General features: G+C 38.5%; 1 protein-coding gene across 5 annotated transcripts in view; it reads right to left on the minus strand.

Moving 5' to 3' along the window:
* DCBLD2 (discoidin, CUB and LCCL domain containing 2) overlaps positions 1-25,234 on the minus strand; it is a 73,752-nt gene that overhangs the window by 32,835 nt on the left and 15,683 nt on the right. For 4 of the 5 annotated variants that reach the window (XM_043538606.1, XM_043538605.1, XM_037908392.2 and 1 more), the window contains exons 2-9: positions 19,852-20,079; positions 12,701-12,838; positions 11,201-11,252; positions 9,005-9,077; positions 7,823-7,956; positions 6,026-6,066; positions 3,533-3,748; positions 362-486 (exon numbers count right to left, since the gene is read on the minus strand). In XM_043538606.1, coding sequence (XP_043394541.1) covers positions 362-486; positions 3,533-3,748; positions 6,026-6,066; positions 7,823-7,956; positions 9,005-9,077; positions 11,201-11,252; positions 12,701-12,838; positions 19,852-20,079 — 1,007 coding nt within the window. Of the gene's footprint in view, positions 1-361; positions 487-3,532; positions 3,749-6,025; positions 6,067-7,822; positions 7,957-9,004; positions 9,078-11,200; positions 11,253-12,700; positions 12,839-16,278; positions 16,574-19,851; positions 20,080-25,234 lie in introns of those variants that run through there. The other variant, XM_037908407.2, reaches the window with a different exon arrangement.

The following is a 25,234-nucleotide window of genomic DNA, read 5'->3' on the forward strand; positions in this document are numbered from 1 at the left end:
AGATGAAGAAAAATCTATTTGGGGAAAAATCTAGATATTCTGAAGGGAATACAATATAGGAAGTCAATCTAAAGGTGATAATGGGAGTTTTCCAATTGAGAGCTTTGCTCCCTATATCACTTCTGTAATTCAGATCTTTACTGGATATTTGTATATTTTCCACATCTCATGAACGTTGATATTTGTATGAATTCAAATTTAAATTTTGCTTATATGCTATTCTTGGGCCAAGGATCAAAACTGTAATTTACCATGCTGTGAAGAAAAATCACTTGGTAATTTTCCTCATTATGCCTGGTCATATATACAATATCTAAACACTCATCTGTGACTATATCTAGAAAATCTCTACTAAGTTTACCTTATCCTGATCAACACCAGGTTCTCTGTATACTGTCCATTTCTGTGCATCATCACTGTATAGAATTCGGTAGGCAGAGATGTAATAGTAGTACTCTGCTATGGTGGATCCAGTAGTTATAATGCCTGTGAATATGAAGGTTGCTATTTACATAAATGCCAAATGTCTCTCTTTGAAAAATGTTTATGTCAATGATTTCATGCAATGATTTACAATATGAAGCATATACCCAGGATATGGCAACTTTAGGTAGAGGAATCAAACATAGGTTCGCCTCTGTCAGTTAATATTTTAAAGGTTTTCCTCTGAAATCATCAGGATCTATAACTTCCTCATCTGGTGACTGTCTCCTTATAATTATTTGAAATTACTTTTCTGAAAACATCCTTAACGTTTTTTTTCTTTGCATTTTTTGATGGGGCATCAGGCTGCTGCATTTGGCCTTGTGTTCTGGATTTACAAAGACAAAATCAAAGCCTGGTTTTGGATTCACAGGCTATATATAAGCAGCATTGAAAGACCACAAGCTTTCTTAGGCAGGTACTTACAGTATTATAATAGTCTAAGAAAGGTTTTTTATAGAAAGCATTAATACCGGCATGAAATTAAAGGAAAAGTAGAGATCAAAACTGTGAATCACAGCCAGAGAGAAGATGGAATGAAGAGAACAGAAGTTTGTTGTATGGAAGTTGATGAACCAGTACAGCCACTGGCAGTGAGACTATTAGCCTGGATTACAAAGACCATTCCTGAGCGGGCGGTGGGACTGAACTGACCACTTAAAAGGGGATGGTTTAGGATTGTCTTCTTGAAGTATAGGTGTTGGAGAACATAACCGTTCCCACCTAAACTAATTCATTTTTGGCATGAGGCAGATTGCAAACACACACAATAAGGAAAAGGTGAAACAACTTTGAAGAATTAATGCAGAAGAGGAAATAGAGGTGAATGCAACCTGTCATGCAATGGTCGCCCTACAGTTGGGTTTACATGCCAGGGACATCCCCAGACCCTGACCAAGACAGACACCACAAGCCAGTATTCCAACTCTCTGCTACTTCACACAAAACACATGCTGCCATCCACTGAAGCACATGGCCATGATTTGACCTAAAGCTCTTAGCTTCTGTGTTCTGGACAGAGCAAGTATAGTGTACCTCCGAGGTACCCTGTCCTCTACTTTCTGAGGAACATACCCACTTCCACAAATAGAAAGCAGCATGTCCATGGTGGAATTGAGAAAATAGCAGATACAACTCTCTCTAGATTAATATTTACTACAGATACTAAGGCACAAGCAGCCTTTCTGAACAGAATTAGGGAAGAACTCTTCTCAGAGATGGGTGGCTGATTTAATCAACATGAATTAATCCTCTCTCTCCCTGGAAATTCTAAGAACAGATGGAATAACAGCAATAGAAAAAAAGCCAGTTATATTATATATACAGGGGGAGACAGAGTGATCACAATGGCAAAGTCATGAAAAACCTCTGAATTAAGGCACGAAGAGTGGCAGGGGTTCCATTTCCCAGCACACACTAATTGTTATCTCAATGTAAGATGGTTTGATAGTTATCAGTCCCTTCATGCAACAGTTGCCACCTGACTGATCCAAACTCCACTGCTGTTCAATATGCAGTGAAACTGCAAAAACACTTATTGTATTACTGAATTAACAGTTATCTAGAACCAACTGTCACACACATCCCACTCATCAAAGCTTCAATCCAGGAAAGCACTAAGCACTTGCTTAACTTTATGACATGAGTAGTCCATAAAAGTTAAGCTTGCACATAGCTGCTGTGTGGGATCACAGCCCAAATAGCTTAGTGAAAATATGGAGAAAATTACAAAGCAGGAAAAAAACCACCAGAAAACAGGTTAAAAATAAATTAGCATTGCCATTCCTGCCATCTATATTTAAAAAATTAAATATTTTTGAAGCACACAGCAATGAATTCAATGAGACATGTGAATGTTGAAAGAGCACATGCACAGACATTAGTAACACACACAGAACATGCAAGAATAAAAGATGGTTACTTTCTCCTTCTGTGGTCACATACCCCACTCTACTAAAATGAAAGTGTATGTTTACTGCAAGGTCTGTCCAAAGAAAAGGCAGCTTTCTAATCTAAATACAACAATTAGGGGAAAGTGACAACAGGCCATATGGTATGAAGAGAAAAGGGAAAGGGAAACAGTTGTTGGGAGAACATCTAGAAAGGACATTGATTCAGTTTGGTGATTTTCCTGGGTTTTTTTGGTTCTGTTTACATACTTTTAATATAATGAGGCATGAGTGACAGCAGCTAGAGTTCGGGTTAATGGGAGATGGCAAGGTGAAACTCGTGAGTTTTGAACTAGAAGGGTATCACTTTATGCACATGAAAATGGTTAGAGATGATGAGATGACAGATGGGAATGCACAGGGCCAGTAAAGGGCTTTCAACACGCACACAAGAAAGCATCAGAACAACATGAGGCATGAGTCTTGGAATCCATCATTTTTCAAATTAAGAATGATTATAAGCAGAAGTATAACCCTGCAGTTTTTGTAGTTATTGTGTCAAGGAAAAACCTTATCACAGGAAGGTCACTTGATATAAAATCTAACTACTTAATCAGAAAACGGGACTACGAAAAGAATGCAGACTAACAGATATCACTTTAGACCCTGTTACAAAAACAAAAAAAGGAAGATTAAGATGTGGATACCACTAAAAGGCTGAAGTCAGCAGTCAAAAATTAGTTTGTAAGTATTATGTAAAATTGGAACTCCTTCTTTGGGTGATCCTCTTCAAAGAATGTGAACTGCCACATTAAAGAGAATTAACATGGATATAAGAAAGCCAGAAAAGCCTTGTGGATCCAAGAGGACAATCAGCAGAAACAGGACAAGGCTGAAAAACCAATATAAGGTGGGAATCAGTTACACAAAACTTGTTGGAAAGATCCTATGCCAAACCACCCCCTAGAGTGGAGCCTAACTTGTCCACCTGTAATTCTAGAATTTATTGGGTATGCCAAGACCATGGAAATATCATTGCTCTGATTAGTCAAATGCCAGCTGCTGATCTATAACCCCAGATTCAAACTGCATCAGTTATTAACCTACTCTACTCCTACCTTTCCAAATACAATTTTAAAAGCCATCTCAGATCTGCTTACCTGTTATTCTCTTTTCTTTATTCAGGTCTATTTGTAACCACTGATACCCATCAGTGGTAAAAGCAGCCCAAGGAGGTCCAGGCCTTTTCAATCTGGCTCTTTCAGGAGTCCAGATGTTTGCCTGACCTGTTTCATCAGGCCATTCTAGACTTGATGATGCAGTAATCTGAGAATCAGGGATTACTCCAGATTCCATTCCCAGTGTCCCATAGCAACCTGAACAACATAAGAGATGAGGACTCAGATGCAAAATCAAAAGTTACACAATCAAATTTTCTTGCTCTGAATTCTCCCTTATTAAATTAAAGTTATATTGTGTAATATAATCACAGAACATCAAGGTTGGAAGGGACTTCAGGAGGTCATCTAAGTTCAACCCCCTGCTCAAAGCAGGACCAATCCCCAATTTTTGCCCCAGATCCCTAAATGGCCCCCTCAAGGATTGAACTCACAATCCTGGGTTTAGCAGGCCAATGCTCAAACCACTGAGCTATCCCTCCCCTCATTGTTTTTTGCAAGTCTGATGCACCATGGCAAACTATCTACCTCAATGTCTAAAAATTCACAAAGTAAATTCAAATTGGAAAACTATAAACAAAGGGTAATGATAAAAAGCAACATATTCAGTTACAGAAGAGTTGTCTAGTGCAGAGGTTCTCAAACTGTGGTCTGTGAGCTCCATTCAGGTGGTCGGCGGATAGTTCCCTCTAAGGTGCATGCCTGGGCAGCCACACACGAGAGAATGAAAGGCCACCTACCTAATTAGTGGAGCCGCGCAGGCGTGGCTCCACTAATTAGGTGCTTGGACCCTGGAGAAGACGCACATATAAGGTGAGGTGCTGGCCCTGGGGGGGAACAAGGGGTAGGTGGGAGGGGCAGTGTGGTGAGAAGAGGGGCTGGGGGGAATTTGGGATGTGCAGGGCTGCAGTGGCCAGAGAAAGAGGCGACATTCCCCAGCTCCAGGGCTGTGGCTGCTGAGGAGAGACGGCCCTCCTTCCCAGCTCCAGCTCTGTGGCTGGAGAGAGACCCCCCTCCTTCCCAGCCCCAGCGCAGGGGCTGCTGCAGTGGGGGAGAGAGGGCACATCCATCACATTAGAAAGGTAAGACTATGGATATTAAAATATGAGTTGTGTGCTTTTATTTGTAGAACAAAAAAAGTTAATTATTATTAAGTTGTTTTTTATATAGTGCTTTTTCCGAAGCACTTTACAATAGTTAGCTAACCGTACAAACATTTGGAAAGATCATTACGTGGTCCACCGAGACCCTCAGCAATTTTCAAGTGGTCGGCGAAAAAAAGAGTTTGAGAACCACTGCTCTAGTGGGCTGCTGAGCAACATCAGTCTGACATTAATCACTTAATTAATGGAGTTAGATCAGGAGGTAAATAGTACATCAATGAAATTTACAGAGGAAACTAAATTGGGAGGTGTTACAAATATCAATAAGGACAAAGAAATAATTAAAAAGTGACCTACAGAAAAGTTATATTCAGTTTGGAAAACAACAGCTAATGTATCTTGGAGAAAATAAGCTGGAAGAGATATTGGACGGAAGGGTAAAACATGGAAAGCCCGTAATGCTCTGAAAGATAGAAGACTAATTATACTGCACAGCAACTGAATGAGAGTTTTCAATGCAATGCACCAACAAAAAGGATCAATGAAATTTGTGGCTTTATGTGCAGAGGCATTCATACTGGCATAATAAGGATGTGACAGTTTCTTGGTAAGGCTCTGGCAAGAAAGAATCTGGATTGGCATGTTACATTCAGTTCTGGGCATCTCAATACCAGAAAGATAAGAACATAGAATACAAATTAAGCGGCTTGAGAATTATATTTTTTAAAACTCAGTTTACACTCAGCAAGAGGCAACTTTAAGGATGAAGTAAAACAGAACAGAGAAATAGAATGTAAAAAACTGCTACAAATATAGAATGACTGAGCAAATACTAACCTTGCCACTTTTCAGAATACACTTACAATAATTTTATTCTTATATTTTAAACTATATTAAGAAAGCAACAAAAAGGTAAAAGAACATCTCTTTCTGTAGCAGGGCAAAAAAACCTTCTTGAATATTGACATATGGGAAAAGATTTAAAGGGCCAAATAATTATAACTTGGCTAAACAATAACTTTGGAGGCTGGAGGGAACACATTTTTAAATGTCTCAAACCTAGAAATGGAGAGGTTTAATTTAGGAATGAGTAAGTAGAAATATGTCTCAGAGCAACTGAATTAAATTAAAGGGTCTCATTAAATTAGACAAAAGTATCGATACCAACGATACTCAGCATTTATTTGTATACTCCAAGTCCTCAAACTCCGACCAATCCTCACAATAATCCAGTGAAAACACAAAGATCTAAAATGTACTACTGTATTTGATTAACACAATAAAAAAAAAGTCAGTTGCAAGCACAACAGGTCTATTTTTTAAAAAACGTGTCCCAAAAATCAATATGCAGTACATAGAGTTATATGCTTACCACTAGTCTTAAACGTGAAGAGACTTGCAGATAATAGTCCTCTGCAAAAAACAAAAAGAAAGCTATTTTTGTGGCCGTCACTGGAACATTTAAGACAAATTGTTCTCAAATTTATTTTTCCTCTACTACTGCATCCCACCAGGAACCTATTCACACCCAAATATTTTTTCTATTGAAGTAACACCTGTTACCACCACTATGGATAATGGTTTCAGCACTGTCAGTATGAGCACCTTTGCTTCAGGCTAAAATCTGGCCTAGAAAGTACCACCTAGTTTAAATAATTTCAAATGTAAAATAAAAGTATAAAAGTGCAGCTAATGATATATCTAGACGTAGAGCAAATTATAAAGATTTGGCTATCTAAATGATGAAGCTGAACAAGAAAACAATGGTCAACTCCCTCCACCCAAACCCCCTCTCATTTACCGGGGTTTTGTCACACCAGAAGAAGGCTCTAAATCAAGAGGACCACCACATTACTCTCAATTTGCATTGTGCAATATCCTTTTTCCAAGTACCAAATGTCCAGGCACAACAACAACACTTGAAACATTAACAGATCAAACTGAACCTAAGCTCAGTTCTACAAGTTCTAATATTTCAAAGAGCACTGCAGCACTGATGCTTCAAATTTAGACAAATACCAACAGCCCAGTTCAGTTTTTGATCTTCTGACAATATGTAATCCTTTAATACTCAAAGTCCTGCAGACTCCATAACACAGTATGTTGGTGCTTCAGAAGAAAACATGACTATGAATCCATTAAAAAAAAATAAAATCTATTTCAGTGCTCATTCAGGTCCTGTCTAAACTAACTTTTTTCTAAAAATTTCCCACTGTGACCAACACTGGTTCAGCTCCACTGGTATTTGCGATGTTGGGAGCCCTAGTGTAGAACAGACACTGGCATTTACACCCTACCAATTAGACTTGCTCTGAAGAAATTTACATGATACAGTATTCAAAATGCCAGGAGCAGCCAGCAGTCTTTCTCCATTAGGGCTCCCAACATTGCGGTCATCAACGAGGCTGAACAGCGGGTTAGCAATGGCAGAAAATTTTCAGAAAATTTCCCAAATGTAGATGGGGGTCTCAAAACAGACAATGATCTACTTGTCCAAAGACATACCACAATGGATTTCAGATTGGTCTGAGCAGTCAGCCTTGAAAAACAGGTTTCAAGTAAACTAAGAGCAGCCACCTGCTCTTTCCTCAGTGTCTCAATCAGCAATAGGACATGCTATAGCATCAGCTGTTGAGATTCAAACTGAAGATTTACACTGAAATAGGTAAGAATTTTTTAAAAAAACCTTCCCTGGCTATTTTTTTAAAATGGAAAAGGAAAAAAAATAAACTATCCCACTGTAGGAAAACTGAACTAAGAATTACAAAAATGATATAGTTTTATTATATACATGAATGACAACAAACTACAAAGTAGCAGCCAAGACCAGCATATATTCAATCAAATTATTATTTTAAAGAAAAACTATTAGGAGTTTATGGTTGTGCCACATATTTTTGAAGGTAGTTTCCCTAGTTTTGCAATGAAGTCTTAATTTTCACTTATGGCCTAGATATTACAATAATTTGGACAGGAAATCATATGCATCACAAAAATGAGTACAGTATAAGAACCTACTTAGAATAGAATCTACCATTGCTATGGATGGGTAACTCCACTGGTTTACAGTTTTCCCTTAATACAACTGATGATCACAGATTGATTTACATCTCCTATTACCAAGAGGTTAGCATTAAATATATGAAAACAACAGAGCAAATATACTTACACTTTTGAGGTGACGTTGTTAGCCAAAGAGCTTTCATAATATGGAATGCCTTTGCTGATTACAACATTGATTTGGCCACCCAGAATATTGGACACCACTCCTGCATGCACACCAGCCATGCAAAGTGACGAGGACTTTGAAGAAAATAGAAAATAATGTTCATATTTTTTTTTCCCAAACTGTTTCAGAATGTTTATGCCATAAAGAAACTGTTATTATTTAATTGTCTCCCCACAGGCACCATTCATTTTTGAATTTATACGAAATGAAATGTACAACTTTGCATTTTTCTGTTTTCTAAAAGAGTAGTGTAATGGAAGTGTACGGAATACAACATTATGCTTGAATAAGGTCTTTAGCTGAAACTTACATACTGTGGTGATGCAAGTGATTTTCAGTTTAAGATTATTTTCCTGAGAATCTTTTAGGTTAGTCTAGGTAAGGAGAATATACATATCTACATATTCTAAAAGACAGGTGGGAAAAAACTGGTTACTGTAACCCGTTTCTCTTAACAGAAAGTGCAGGAAGGGTATAGTTGCTCACTATTCAATTTTGAGACGCTACATACTTATTTGTTGACAGAGCACCACCCATCATGTTATCTCATCTCTGACAACAGACAGCACAGAATACACTTTTTAGCACGTAAACACACACAACTTAGATGCTTTTATACACATTACAAGAGGAAACACTAAATAATCAGCTATTTTTGTTGCCAGAGTATAATGTAGTGCACATGATCAATCTCCATTCTGTGAGGAAGAGCTAAAATATGACTGCTGTTTATTGAGATCCATTAGTGTCATGAAATCAGAGGATGCCAATAAGAAGTTAGATTCCTCTCTAGGAACCTGAATGTTATAGGCTTGAGACAGCCAGCCAACAGAAATAAAATGGGAAGTACTGAAGATTATTCTAGTGATCCACATTTCTCAGCGGATATCAAAATGTAAGACTATGGAGTGCTTAACCACTTCTTGGAGACAGCAACGTCCGGAGCTCCAGCCATTAAGCAGCTGAGCAAAATCAGTAGCATGTCACAATAGGAAGTATCTACTCCCAGAGCCAAGGAAATAGAGCTGACAGAAAACAAACATATGTAGCAGATTTTTATTAAAAAGTGCAGAATTTAATCAAACTTAAAATGAATATACTGTACTGTCTAAATTTACTTACATCGCTATATCCATGAGGAATAGTGCCAGAAATATCAGCAAAAGGAATCACACATCCAGCTGGACAATACTTACTGGAAGAAAAGGAGATATGAAGTCAATATATGCATGCCATTGCACTTCACTTTAAAAAGAGCAAGCAGCACATTGTAATTTATAGTTTTGCAGCTTAAACCACAAACAGACAATTTACTGTTTGGTAGGACGGTAATACTGTACTATAATGCTGTCTAAAGCTGCCACCTATCAGTATGTCATAATTTGAGACAGCCGTCAAGTCAGAAATAGAGAGACAAGGTGGATGAGGTAATATTGTTTATTGGACCAACTTCTGTTGGTGAGAGAGACAAGGTTTTGAGTTTACACAGAGCTCTTCTTCAGGTCTGGGAAATGTACTCAGAGCATCACAGCTAAATACAAGGTGGAACAGATTGTTTAGCATAAGCAGAGAACATATTTCAAGGGGCCATTCAAGGTGAAGTGGCCTGTTAAAAATGGCCCCTTGAAAAATGTTAACTACTTATGCTAAGCAATCTGTTCTACCTTGTATTTAAGCTGTGATACTCAGCATGTTTCCCAGACCTGAAGTGGACCTCTGTATAAGCTCGAAAGCTTGTCTCTCTCACCAACAGAACTTGGTCCAATAAAAGATAGTACCTCAACCACCTTGTGTCTCTAATAGCTTGGGACTAACATGGCTACAACAACACTGCATATAAATCAGAAATATATATTCAGGAAAAGATTTAGAACAGTAAAAACCAGGCATTTGACAGGAATGTCATGAAAATATGTGCTTTAACTACATTTTTAATAAGTCTATATCCCTATGTCTGGTATCAACACTACATAACATCTGTAAATTCTGAAGTTTTCAAATCAGAATCCAGAATTCTAGCATTTGTGATTTTTTTAATTTTATAACCTTTTAAACGGTGTTTAAAAAAATGTTATCTCTGAAAAGTGTACGGTACAGAATATCTTCACATAGTGCTTTAATCACACGAAACTGGTTGGCTTCAGGCTAATGCTTTTAGAGCATAGAAAGCAGGAGGCAAGATAGCTGTATTGCTGATGAAAGCACACGTTCACCTTCTAGTGCCACTTTCTGCCACAAAATAAGAAAAAACAAACATCTGAGGAAAAAAGTTGGAATACACTGTTCAGCAAAGTACTTAAGCATGTGCTCAAGTCCCAGTAAAGTCAATGGGACCTGAGCAAGTGTTTAAGCGCTTTGCTGAATAGGGGCAAACTGTTGATTTGGAGCCTTAATGTAGAACATGCAGAGATTGCGAAGAAAGGATTGCAAAGGTCAAATATTGAAAGAGTGGTGGTGCCATGAGTTTATAGGCAAAATGTAACTATTGTAGCCCAAATTAATGTATTGGCTTTACAATACTTTGTAGCTTTAAATGATTCACTTATTTGGGAAAAACAGGTCTCCTGATGTCTAGCCTTGTCTACCATTTACCTGAAAGAACACAACTGCCTATTACGTCCCAGCAGAACTTCATTCATTCACACTAATTGTGAGGCCAATGGCAAATTAATTTTACAAATTAGTTAGTGAATAAATAATAGAAAAGCAAGGGCTAATGTATCACAAAATATGCTTTTTTATCATCTGACAAAAGTATGTTAGATTTAAGTTGTGACAGATATCGCAACCACACACAGTATCTTTAGGGACTGTATTCTATTCCAGGAGGGAGAGATACCACAGTTCCTCCAGGAACTAAAAAAAACAGTGTGTGTGGGGAAGTGATTATGGTGGTCATTGGGACTGTAAACAGTTTCAGAGAAGTACCACCCCCTGGGGTGATATGAGTATTAAAGGTAATATTTCTCTTTAGCTAGGGCACATTTTGTAATCTATTTTGTAAAAGCAATGTATTTTTAGTAACATGAGCCCTCATTAGCACTATTAATTTTTGGCTGGAAAGCGGGGACACTGCTGGTTTTTCTGTGTGTTCATTTAGTGCAAATTAGCGAGGTTCTACTGCATACTAAAATGATTATCTTCATTTTTGGAAACTATAAAGGTCAAAACTTATGATTTTGTCATTTAATCATTTCAATTTCACCATCCAAAGGACTCTGTTTGAAACAAAGTGCAAATGATGTGTGTAACAGCATGAATAAAACCACAGTAAAATAACCGTAGTGAAGGGTGAAAAAACAAGCAGAGCAGTCTTACTTGAATTCTGGTTCAGAAAAGTGACTTGCATTGTCTAAACAGGTTATTAGGTCTGGAAAGAAAAAAAATATTAAGTCAAGAACAAGACAGACAACCAATTTTAGCCAACTTTTTAAAAAGTACATGAAGCCCATCTAATTGAATCTCTCAGACTCATCAGTTGTGTGTGGTTCAATCAGAAAAGTCTTTGAATGAAAAACAATGTATTTGTTAAATAACATACTAATTGTGAATCTTTTCTGTTACAGTAGAACCTTGATAATTTGTACTAATGACTGGTAAAATCCACTGAGAATTTAGCATGTAAACATTACAAAATTGATCTTGTTCATTTATTTTGCATAGTTTAATTTTAATTATTCCTGGTAATGCTTCACAGAATGCTTGTAAGTGCACTGTAGTATGTTTTAAAAAGTCAGAAATTCTTATACTCTGTTTACAAGAGGAAACTGAATAGAGAGGATAAAATTAGTATTGGGTTCTGGGTGTTAACATATGACAGTCTTGCACAAGTGGAGCAGGATGAAATACAGAACACAGGAGGGCCTTTCCCACATTATCAAAGAGTGACAACTAAAATTTGACACGTTTATCCACTATGTCAATCTGAGCTGTCAAGTTTAAATACACAAATTTATGCAAGTCAAATTAGAAAACAAATATAATAAAAACTGAGAACGAAAGGAAGACCTCCTCCACTTTTTTGTAGTATTAACTCTAACAATGAGGTTCTCAAACTGTTGCCTGCAGAACACTTGCTGGTGGTCCACAGAGAACTGGAGGATCATGTGTAGCTCTACATCCACTTCTATTGGTGTCTAGGCTGAACACCGGTAGAAGCAAATGTAAAGGAAGAGGAAGAACACGTATAGCAGCCTCCATTGCAGGCCACAGCACCACACACCGCACCACACACAGCACCACAAGAGCATGAAAGAGGAACAAAGAAGCTGTTTGCAGAAAACCGGACAAGAAGCCACCAGCTGGGCCCCAGCCATAAGATCGCTTGGAGGAAGCAAGGAAATAGGATACCATGCAGGGACAAGGTAACAAGGAGCAGATCAGACAGAAAGATTGGAACTGATAGACGCGTGTGAAAACAGAAAGGTAGAAAAATGCAACAGTTACCACAGGGATTATAGGAGACTGGGAATGGGATCAGAATTCCATGGTACTGCCACTCTATAAAGAGTGGATCTACACCAAAAATCTTTCAGGACCCTTCATCCAGCATCTTGGTTGTTATACTCCAAACAAATGTATTTAATCTTTTATCTAAAGCAGCTGTTTCATCGGTTTCATTCCTTAACCCACTCTGAACAGTAACTTAGTGTATCCAGGGGGTAGGACAGTTGAGAAGTGTTAAGACTACATCTAAAAGAGTGTGTATTTTTAGATATCTACTGCTCATGTTGAAAACACAGAAAAATAAATTTGTACTCATTATACAGCTCTAATTTTAATCACTACACAGAGTAACTAACTGAATCTGACAAATACCTGATTTATCAGTGGTTGAATATGAGGCAAGAAATCCACGCCCAGAAAGGTGTGTCCCACTCATGAACTGTACTGTGACTTCATTACTTTTTGACTCAATTAAACTGTCCATCTGAAAGCCCAGACCACAGTATTTTCCTACGAAGAAAAAAAAAATCATTAAAAAAACCTGTTTATGTTCAGTGTAAGCTCACATTAAGTTTTCTAATGACATTGAAGCTAAAGTGAACTGATTGTAAGTGAAGAACATACTCAGTATTTGAGATGGAGAGTACAGACATCATATGCATTTCAACTGTTGATTCAATCACTGATACCTATGAACATGAGCTTAAAGAGCATAACAGTTAAATAGGACTATTAGAGAACCCTAGAAATGTAGGGCTGGAAAGGACCTCAAGAGATCATCCAGCCCCATGCACTAAGGAAGGGCCAAGTAAACATAGACCATCTGACAGCTGTTTGTCCATACTGTTCTTAAAAACCTTCAGTGACGAGTATTCTACAACTCTCCTTGGTAACACATTCCAGGACTTAACTATCCTTGTAACTAGAAAGTTTTTTCTAATATCTAACCTACATCTCGCTTGCTGCAGATTAATCCCATTACTTCTTGTCTACCTTCAGTGGACATGGAGAACAACCAATCACCATCTTCTTTATAACAGCCCTTCACACATTTGAAGAACTATCATATCCCCCTCAGTCTTCCTTCTCATGACTAAACATATCCGGGTTTTTTTAACCTTTCCTCAGTTCACATTTTCTAAATCTTTTACCATTGTTAAATAGGAAAGAACAACAATATGACAAATTGCATGAGAACAAAGTCCCAGTATCAGCAAGACTAAAACAACAGGTTCCTATACTATTAAGACCTGTAGAGAACACAACAGGTTTAAATATTGTCTGGTTTTAGCCCTGGGAAAGCATTTGTTGGCAGCAAAGCCCGACGTTTACCATGGACACAGACTCCTGGTGAACTCTGTATACCCTAGGCTTGGAAGGATTAGATTTTTATTAGTAAAATGTCAGTAAAAGTCAAATTACCATACATACACAGAGCAATGAAAAAATATTTCCATCAATAATCAACATTTACAGATAGGCAAAGACAGACAAATGCTGCGTAAGAACTTATTAGAGCTTGATTTAAGGATGTTTACTTTGTATATTTTGACACATGATGTTGACAATTTGTGTTTCAACAGTTATAAAGCTTTAACTTTTTGAATCTAAACATCTATGGTCATTAAATAATTATTGTCTGACACCCTCGTCCCCCCACAATTTCCCATAAGTGTGAAAATTTAAATAGATAAAAATAAAAAATGCTTAAAAATGAATAGATATTATCTAGCAAAATTATAAAAAAAAATAAAAACTGAATTCTCCTGTCTATGTATTCTGCAAGACCAACCATGAAGCTAGAAAAAGGGCTTGAAAAATTTCCCCAGTACCTACTAGCTCAAGGGCTAAGCCTACTAGATAGGGTGAAAAATACATGTGCTTGCATGATTCCATCTGCAAACTTTATCAGAAATGATTATACATATGTTTTTCCAATTTATTTATACTAATATTAAACAGAACTGGGCTGAGAACTAATCTCCTTAGGACTCCATTGGAAACTCTTCCCCCACTCCTTGATGATGAATCCATGAAATATTACATTTTGAGATGACAAGTTATCCAGTGTTTAATCCATTTAACGTTCACTAAAATCATCTTGAACAGTATCTGAAGCAGTCAGATATGATCTTCCAACATTTTTTATTTAAAGGACATAAAGCAGACACCAAGGATACAACGTGCCGCTCACATTACATCATACCAGTGGTGTTAAATTAATAGAGTCCTGAAGTTAGAAGAAGTCCAGAAGAAAGCTTCTTTTAAACACGTTTTTATATTTAATAGCAAACGGTCACCTAATCCATTTCTGGGTACTAATTAATAGTTGGAATGAGCTGATAACCTGAGATGGTCACTGTGGGACATCAGCTCTTCCTAATTGACCATTAATCCCCACATAATGCCCCCTCTGTATTTTGGCTTAATATACACTTTACGTTACATCTCCAAAATCTACTCCTACGGGAATTCTGCATCTAACAATTCTGAGGAAAAAAAAATCTGCACACAATATTTTAAAATGCTGCAAAATTATTCAAATTTTATTTATCAATAAATAAATGTGGAGGCTCCAGCATGGCTGTGGGGAGCACATCCACTGGCTGAACGGAGGTGGGAGATCACCCTGCAGCCTCCCCGCGCTCCCGGGCAGGGACTTGGCGGTGAGGCTGCACCTGATCCTGACACAGCGCAAGGGCTGGGCCTGTCCCAGAAACACCCCAGGGCCCTGCCTCTCTGCACCAGGTGCACAAGATATGGGTAGACAGGCTCAGTCAAGCAGGATCCAAGTATGGAGGGGCTTAGTGGGGGGTGGGGATCCAGGTGTGGGGTGACAGATTTCTATGTGGGACAATTGGGGTGCAGGCAGCTCAGTGGGGGATCTGGATGCACAGGGACTCATTGGGGGGTCTGGGTGCAGGGACAATGGGACTCTTCAGGGGGATCCAGGTGAAGGTGGTTGGGGCTCAGCAGCAGAGGTCTGGGTGTGGGGAGCTTAACAGGGGGCTCTGGATGCTGGGGGAGTGGGGCTCGATGGGGTGAGGTCCGGATGCAGCTAGTTGGGGCTCAGTGGGGTGGGAGGCTCATCAGGGTGGTCCATGTGCAGGGGTGATGGGGTTTGTTGGGGTGGGGGTTCGATGGGCCTGCTTAACGGGGGAGCCCCAGCTGCTGCCAAGGGGATGCCACATGCTAGGTCCCCCCCGCCACAGTGCCCTATCCCATCCCCCTTCCCCTCCCCACTGCCTCATCTCTCCCCTCACTCCCACATCCCCCTACACTATACCATCCCCCTTCCTTCCCCACTTCCTCTTCCCCCCACCCTACCACCCCACTCCCATTCCCCTGTTTCCTCTACCCATCCTGCTCTACCCCACCACAGGCACTCACCATTGTACAGAAAACAGGATGGCTCCCAGCACACAGAAGGGAAGAACCAGCACTAGGACCAAGGAAGTGGTGTCCAGCTGCAGAGTCGACTAGCTGTTGCGAAACCCTCCTTTACCCAGGCAACTTTATGCTTACAGAAATGGGGGCGAGGCAGTGGCACATGATCTTGCATGCCCCACCCAAGCAACATGTATGGATGGGCTATGCCCCCCGCAAACTACACCCATGGGCACCCCCAGTCCTGCCCCCACAGCTGCTCCATGTGCCGGAAACTACACCAGCATGTGACCCCCTCTTGCGGATTCCTTTGCTTCCCTGTTATTTTCTGCAGGGAAGCAAAAAATTCTGTGGGTGGACAGGAATTCTGTGCATGCGCAGTGGCACAGAATTCCCCCAGAAGTAAAAATCTGGGAAGCAGTTAGCCATTATTAGTCAAAAGATACATTTGGGGAGCGGGGGTGTTTCGTTCTAAGCAACAACAGTTAAAATCTGCTTTAAAATAATAACAAAAAACAACATTTCTTTTAGCAGCAAAATGTATTTCCCAAATCAAAGTCTACCTTCATTATTTCTGTAATAAGCCATATTTTTTATCTGGGGGATCTTCCTCAGGGAGGATTCTCTCCATCAGGCATTTAAGGTATGTCACAATTTTTGTGGAGATCTTTAGATGCAAGAAGATGTTGTTCTGCGAAATTATCACAGATTCACAAATTCTAGTAGAGATATGGAATTTCTGACTGGAATTTCCACTGTGGTTTGAGTTTGTAGACTTTTTTCCAAGATTTTTGTAAAAGTAACTTTCTTCCAGGTAACGCAAGCCCCCAGTATTCGCTGACCAGCTGTAATTTTACCCTGTTAATCGATGCACAATGACAGTAAATTTATACTTTGGATCTTTCCATTAACAGTTGATGACAATAAACAGTATCGTGTACCTTTTAATAATTACAGGATAAGAATGCACTTGGAACTCACATGGGCCTAATTTGCAGGTAGATGTATTTGTAGAACATTTATTTTCATTTAGTGGTATACAGCACTCTGGATTGAACACTATTATGAAGAAGTGCTAACAAAGCTAACTTCCCATGATAAGCATGATTTTCAAACTTTCCCACCCACCCCTACATCCATCAAAAATAATCAACACACCTGAAATTTCACATTCCGTATCTCATTATAGGATAGAATATTTTTGGATATTTTGGAGCAAGACAAAGGAAGAGTTTTCTGAGATACATGGTTTTTAAAGTTTCCCTCTGATTCACTTTTCCCGCTGATTACATTTTGGCTCGTCACGTTTCTGACCATATAGAAACTTAAGAATTGCCTCTCCCCTTCTGGGTTCCAGGATTAGCTGCTCCAAGAAGCAGTCATTAATAGTGTCTAGAAATTTTATTTCTACATCCTGTCCTGAAGTGATATGTATCCAGTCAATATGGGGATAGTTGAAATCCCCCATTATTATTGAGTTTTCTGTTTTTGTAGCTCCTCTAATATCCCTGAGCATTTTATGATCATCGGCACCATTCTGGTCAAGATTATATTCTTACTGCTATAGTCTTATTATCCAAGCATGGAGTTTCTGTCCAGAGAGATTCTATGTACAGTTTGATTCATTTAAAATTTTTACTATATTTGACTTTATGCTTTCTTTCACATATTGTGCACAATCCTACCAGCGCAACTTACTCTGTCATTCTTATATATTTTGTACGCTGGTATTATCGTGTCCCATTGACTATCATCGTTCCACCAAGTTTCTGTTATGCCTATTATATCAATATCCCGATTTAACACTAGCCACTCGAGTTCACCCATCTTAGTATTTAGACTTCTAGCATTTCTATACATACACTTATAAAATTTGTCAATACTTAGTTGTCTGCCTTCATGTGATGCAACTGAAAGGGATTTAAAACCTCACTTCTCTCAGAATCTCTAACGAGTATAAGTGCTTCTCATAGACTTTCTTGGACAGTACAAATAAGATACATAGATATTGAGTGTTATGAGACTACATTAAACATAAACACACTTAAAACTATATATTATATACGTGTCCATATTTCAAAAATGTGTGTATCTTTTTAAATATGCATAAAATATGCAAAATGTGAATGGCCCAGATGTAGATTGCTGGAAGCAACCCAGGCTTGAAGGGGTGAAAAAAGGAAAGGTATAGGAGGCTAAATGGAAATAGGCGCTATCAAGCCACATGAAGATGAGAGGTTGTCTAGGAAGAATGAAATGCTTGTAAGGTTCACCAAGTCCCTCTTGGGCTTCCAAATTGTGCAGGGACTCCTTTCACTGAATAATGCTATTTTTTTTTTTTAATATAAGAAAATTCCCTGGCAAATAGTTCATTAACTGAAAGTTAAGTTTGAAAAACTAACTCTTCAGCCAAACAACACTTGAGAATTTTGTAGTTTTCCAAAAACCCACAAACATTTAAAGCCTGGAAATTCCAAATGAATGATTCAATTTACCAAAAAATAAAAACAAACAAAAAAACCCATCTGAAAGTATACAAAATACATTGAGGGTCACAACCATAACTCTGATTCCATAGTTCCTTACAACAACTTTATCCATCTTCATCTCTTTCATGACCCCAAAAAAGTTATTAAGAGAGGTAAGGGTATTCAATACACACACATGGATGCACAAGATTGCCTCAGAATTTAGGGTTGTTCTCAGATGACACTTCAGAGTTAAGATTCTTTGACTGATCTTAATTGTGCAATAAATAAATAAAACCCAAAATCCAAAGCTGAAATTTAACCTGGAATTTTCTGGCTATTTTTTAGGGGCTAGTGGGAAAGAGGAAAAAATCTTTAACAGTCTCCTATGAGATTTTTGGCAGAACTGAGATTCCTTCCATCTTAACTCTAGATTTTTTTTTGCCTGAGATAAGTGCCTAGAGACAACATCAAGAGATAGGGTCAAAATGGGAGTCACTTGTCTAATATCTCCACTGTCTGTTGTTTCAAATATGTAAATTCAAGAAATTGTGTTAGCTATGGCTGCAATTTTTAGCATCCTTATTAGTTCCATAAATTAATCTGCTAGTAGCAGAAAAAGACACATACTGCTCAACGTATTATACTCACACCAGCTGGATACAGCTGAAAGACAAAAGAAACAAATGAACTAGAATATTTACTTAAGTCAGTTAACTCACTTGTAAAAGTGAGTAACAGACTGATCACAACTGGACGTTCCTTGCCATTTAAGGACCTCAGTGCTTTGTTATTTTAGACTGAGTCTGGCTCAAGGGCTCAGAGCACATACGTACTTATTTTCACACAGTCATCTAGGTAACAGTAAGACAAGTCAGCTTGAAAAAAGCCAGCATTCCACAAGTGCCTTTACAGCAAGATTTGGTTCAGCCACTTCAATATTCTTGTATTATACAAAAACACACCATTGCCGAAAGAAATATCTGCAGAAGAAAGTGTAAAACAGCCAAAACGCATCTGCACAGAAAATCTGGAGACTCCTTTTCTTTGGGTTATTATTCTTAAATTTCATACTGTTAGATTTTTATTTCTACCCTCCCTTTCCTTCTAACAAAAAACCATACAGAACAGCTACAAGTTAACTCTTCCATAACAGTACTTTTAGGAGAGTGCTATCGTTAGCAAATTGACTGCATGCTAATCAATTTTCTTCTGATATTGTGAAGAGCAGATGCCATCAAAGAAAGAAAAATTTTGCATGATTTTCTTGCTCTGGAAACAGGAGAAAATATAGCTCTATTACACTAAATTCATTCCTTCCCCCTATTTGAGACCCTTGTATACAGTACACATCTCATTCCTTTTCATCATTTATTACATGTGTTACTATAGCACCCAAAGGCCTTCACTGTACTAGGCACTGCACACATACACACAGATAGACAAGGTCCCAGCCTGCTTAGAACTCAATGTAATTGTAACAATCCTCTGGCATTTTGGGAAGAGTTACTGTGTGTATACCATTAAATACACGTTAGTTCATGGTCAGTGCAGTTTACTAAGTATTTCTGAAAGCAAACAAATAGTAAGGAATGAATATTTTTCAAGTTCTACCCCACACAACAGCATTCAAACATTAAAAAGCAAAGGGACATAAAAAGCTCCTACCTATCTCTGTCCTCGTGGGTCCAATTCCATTGTAAACTCTCAAGTAATTAAAATGGCAAGCATCCGAATCTTCAATATCAAAATCACCAAATTTGAGCTGAACTCTCTGTCCGGATTTTACACGGATCTCCCACTCGCACACCGTGCTGTTGGGATAGGTCTGTGGGTAGTTTATTGACGTAAGAGTTCCACTTTCCAGGCCCAGAACAGTGTGTCCACAACCATCACCTTAAAAAAAGAAAATTTTATCACAAACAAATTATTCATACAGCATGTGCCTTTAAAGGGTCATTAGTAGTCAACCTGGTCTTTGGAATGGCAAAAGATTTTTGAAAGTAAAGTTTTACTAACTACATTGTGATAAGGCTCAAAAGCAAAATAGACAGTGGTGAAACTATAACTGCGACAAAATAGGATTTAACCAACTTTACCCTAGGTGTCTAAGTTCCTGAGCACATCTGACCGGGGAGCTGCAACAACTGTCCCCAACAAGTAAGATTACTCTGTGATAGCTTTAAAAAAAAAAAAAAAAAAAAGCACATAGCACAAGCAACGGGATAGGGTGTTCCTTCAGGGTTATGGGGACACACACACGATTTGAACAAAAAGGGGAGAGGAAATCCAGCCCTATTGTAATTGTGATCTTAAATAGGAAGACAGTTTAATTGCTGATTCTGCATTCTTAGCATTTTGGCAACAGGAGCAGAAGCGCAACATGATCTTTTGGGGAGTGGAGAGCAAAACAAATCCCTGGAAATAGCTGAAAAGAAGTGTGCTCATAAACTACTTAATTTTAAGGTGGTGACTGTATTTGGTTGCCTGTAAAATACATTTGTATTAATCTTAGTGGCTCTTTAGGGCACGCACTGCAACTTCTATGTTTGTGTAGTGCCTAGGGGGCCTCTGAAGCACCACCACTGTATAAATGTAAAAAAATACAATTACTTACTACATAATAAATAAATAATAATAATACAATGATAAGGAAAATCTATGAATTTGTGAATAGAAAAATTTAATGTGATTGTAAATTTACAAGCATTAATCAAAAGTATTAGCAAAACATCCTTAACAAGGGCAAACTAACTAATTAGCCTAAGAATATTTACTCAATAGCAGAATATGAACTGCAGCCAGTAAAATGAAATTAGCATTTGTAAACTGCTTTGAATATGAGAGTGCTACATAAGTAGCAATAAGGACTTAATGAACGTTGTTCCCAAGATGGAAGGAAGTAGTTCTAACTGGAAGACTACAATCCAGCTAAATTGTAACATTTGGAATAAAACAACCCCCTGAAAACTGGAATATTTGTGTTAGCACTTGAAGAATAGCAGCCAACCCACTGAAATCAGTTGTATTAAATTATTGTATTAGGGTTTGCACTACTCTTGTAGAGCATGACCCTGTGAGATGTAGGGCCATTTGGAAGTGTTCAGCAGCTCACAAGATCACACTCAAAGTACAGGTATCAGCCTTTATTTTACACATTCAAATGAGAACAGTAGGGGTGCAGGCACAAATCCAATTCAACATTCTATTTAAAAGTACTCTTCCCCCCGCATCCAGAGACTCATTTAACCCCTCACTTTTTTCTTAACAGAAGACATCATTATTAGAAAGTATGTTCAGATACTATATTCTAGCACTCCACAACGGTCAACATTACTCTTGGAGATAGCTTTTGATACAACAGCTATAAGCTTTCACAGTATGCCTCTGTTTTATATACTAACCTTCTACTCTGTGTCCTAAAGTTAAAAAACAATCCATGCTGAAACGTCTAAGGACTATGTAATGACTACACAAATGAAAAAAAGAATCCTCCTAAAACGGACAGTGTCTTTTGCTAGAACGATTGTAGCAGCAAGTTGACTGCACTGAAAAGACCGCAAAAAACTAATAATAATATTTGGTGACTTAAACCCACAGAGGCCCTTCATTTTTAAAAACTGTTTTCTTTGCATTCCCCGGGACCTCAAAAAGGCAAGAAAAGTGTGTGTTTTAAAATCCCAGCTGCTGGTGGTGCAAGAATACAGATTAGCATTCCAAAAAGAAAGGAGTCATAAGTCGCCTCTGTTAGTAGTATTAAAACAATACCGTATATTTTCTTTTGGAAAAAAGTTAACATGTTCAAAATTGCTTTCAGTGTAGTCACAGGTTCTGTTATAAAAGCATTCATTTGACAATGCTTCGCTTTATCTTATTTTTAGCATTTTGTTTGAAAATTGTTTGTTCCATCATCAGTTGACATTATATTCCTTAAACACTGTTGTTTCCATTTTGGTAATGGGTCAATAATTATATGGTCTCTAACTAAATTCCCTCCTGACAAAGTCTTTTTCATTTACTACCCTAATAGGCATTGCTATATACTAGTAAACAGTTGCCTCATTTTACCATGGATGTGGCTTAAGTGGTCAGCATGTATACTTTGTATATCGTTTGTTTGTAAAAGGATTTTTCAGTATCTCAATAAAAGTAAGATTGTGTGAATGCAAGATTTACTATTAAGAAACTTTATAGGAAATAGACTAAAGACAACCCTTAATTGTCAAAATCCTTGCTCTTCAGAATATTTTTGAAACTCAGGAAAAAATATTCCAATTCCTTTGCTAGTAATGAGCAAAGTCATAGGATTTCCTGGTTTTCTGCTGAGAAGCAAGGACAAAAAACTTATATCTTTCAAAAGCATGAAACTCAGTGGGTTAAAAATAACTACAGTAACTCCTTGCTTAACATTGTAGTTATGTTCCTGAAAAATGCAACTTTAAACGAAATGATGTTAAGCGAATCCAATTTCCCCATAAGAATTAATGTAAATGGGGTGGGGGGGTGGGGTAGGTTCCAGGGAAATTTTTTTCAAACAATTTAATACTGTATACGGCAATGATGATTGTGAAGCTTGGTTGACATGGTGAAGTCAGAGGGTGGAAGAAGGTGGAATATTTTCCAGGGAATGCCTTACTACTAAATGATGAACAAGTACTCAGCTGAGTCCTCAAGGGTTAACACATTGTTGTTAATGTAGCCACACACTCTACAAGGCAGCACAAATGGAGGGAGGGGAGACAGCATGGCAGACAGAGACACACTGTGTGAGTGTGAGAGATGCACATTGCCCTTTTAAGTACGCTGGCTGACTGCACTCTACTTTTTAAGCAAGTTGAGACAGCAGCTGCTGCTAGCAAGCTCCCTCCATCCTGAGCCCTGTCCAACCTCCCATCCATCCTGTCCCCCCTGCTGCTCTATGGAGATGTCGTAAGCGGGTGGCAGGAGCAGGGGGGCACCCTGATATTAGCCCCACTCTTCCGTCCCCACAGCACAGCAAGCAGGAGGGAGCTGCTCCAAGGAAGAAGACAGGAGCAGCACATGGCAGTGGGGGGAGGGACAGCTGAACTGCCGGCAATTGATAGCCTGCTGGGAGGCTGCCGCACAGTGAACTTAGGGAAGCGGGGAGCTGATAGGGGGGCTGCTGGTCCACCCTGGTACCAAGCCCCCACCAGCTAGCTGCAACGGGCTGCTCCTTCCGCAAGCAGTGGACAAAGCAGGTGGCTGCCAAACAACGTTATAAGGGAGCACTGCGTAACCTTAAACGAGCATGTTCTCTAAGTGATGAGCAACAAAACAACGTTAACCAGGAAAGCTTTAAGTGAGGAGTTACTGTATAATAACAAATACATAGCTTTTTATCCAATCCATATTGATCATATTTCTGACCCATCGCCAATATTTCAAAACCCCGGGCATATCACAGGCATAAAAAAAATTAATTTTCAACATAAATGGCAGCTGATTTCAGGCTGTATTCTAATTAAGGTAATGAACAATTCAGCTGATTTGCTATACTTCCTACCTGAATTTTTCCTGTTCTGTGATGTGGACTGGTGATTGCTTAGTTATTTATATATTCAAAATAGTACATAGATACAACATCACCATAATTACCCAAATACCCAGCACCGAATTTGAACAGGGAGGCCAAAATTATTAGGTTGTGCTTTAAAATATATCAGTTAAAACAAGTTAACATGCATTTTTTAAACACAACCTTTTAAAAAAAGAATGTTAAAATGTTTTAACAGTTTTACCCCGTGAAGCATGGAAAGTTCAGTCTTGTTTCCACTGGCCTGAAGTAACCTCTTCCTATTTACTGGTAGAGGACCTGTTGGGATTATAGGCTTATGAACAGAAGCCTATGTTTTGCTTCACCAAAACCACACTCAGGCTTGCATACTCTATTAAGTTGTATCGCTTTAACTAGGCTGGTATAAAGCAGTACAATGCCACTAGTGTGGATGCAGTTATACTGGTATGAAGGTGCTTTATACCAGTACAAATATTCCCACATGGGAATGGGAATAACTATAACAGTATAAGGCACCTTCATACCAGTATAACTGAGTCCACCAAGGGGCTTGTTGGTTAAGGGGTGGGAATTTTTTATTTATTTCACCAGTGTAGACTAGGCCTTAGTTGCTTTACAGACACTAGATGGGAGTGGAAATAGTAGATCTTCAAAGTACTCTTGGAAGGTCTAAATTATGCCACCTGGCACGTGCAGCCCAAACTAATAGGATCATTGTGTCAAAGTCAAATTTCTCTGGTGGCTCACGCTGGTCACATATTTTAGGTCTGTCTCTTTGTTCGGTGTCTCATTTGGGATAGCAATAGTGGGAAGGTCAGATTTTTATGCCTGAAGAATTTACAGATTACTGTTGCATGTCTAGTCTAGTACCCAACGTACAGTTCACCAACGATATCATTATTATTCAGGAACTATTTGGATTACTTGTATTTGCTCCCACTGAGATTTGCTAAACAAGGGAATCTTGTTTTGCTTTATTGGTTCCGAGAGCACTTGAACTTCACCTGCATAAAAAGTGTGTCATTGCTTCTAAGTTATATAACATTGTTGATCATCTGCAGACAGACAGACAGACATCTCTGATCCAGGGGAAAAGTTCTACAGCTATCAGCCACTTCTTCAAGAAAGAGGAAACACCCATTGCAAATGTTCTTTGCATTCCAGGCACATATCTACCATGACATCTGTTTTATTGATCTGAAGGTCATTATCAAACTCAATTATCATAGGATCAAGCTTCTGGTGAGCTGGACACACAGACATTAAGTTGGATTACTAGAGTTCAGACAAAGAATCTTAACGTCCAGTCCTACATAGCCCATTTTTCTTGAATGAGCTGACAAGTTTTACTATCTTTAATAAGCGGCATCTCTGATATTTGAAAAGATCATCCAGAAAATTAGCACTAGCCAAGTGATTGAATGAGTAATCTGCAATACAATTAACTTTTCAACTTCTCAAAGAAATCTGTGAAATCAATACGAAGTAACTGTAAAACCATAACCACCACATGAT

The sequence above is a fragment of the Chelonia mydas genome, chromosome 1 (genome assembly GCF_015237465.2).
Source record: "Chelonia mydas isolate rCheMyd1 chromosome 1, rCheMyd1.pri.v2, whole genome shotgun sequence".
NCBI lineage: Eukaryota > Metazoa > Chordata > Testudines > Cheloniidae > Chelonia > Chelonia mydas.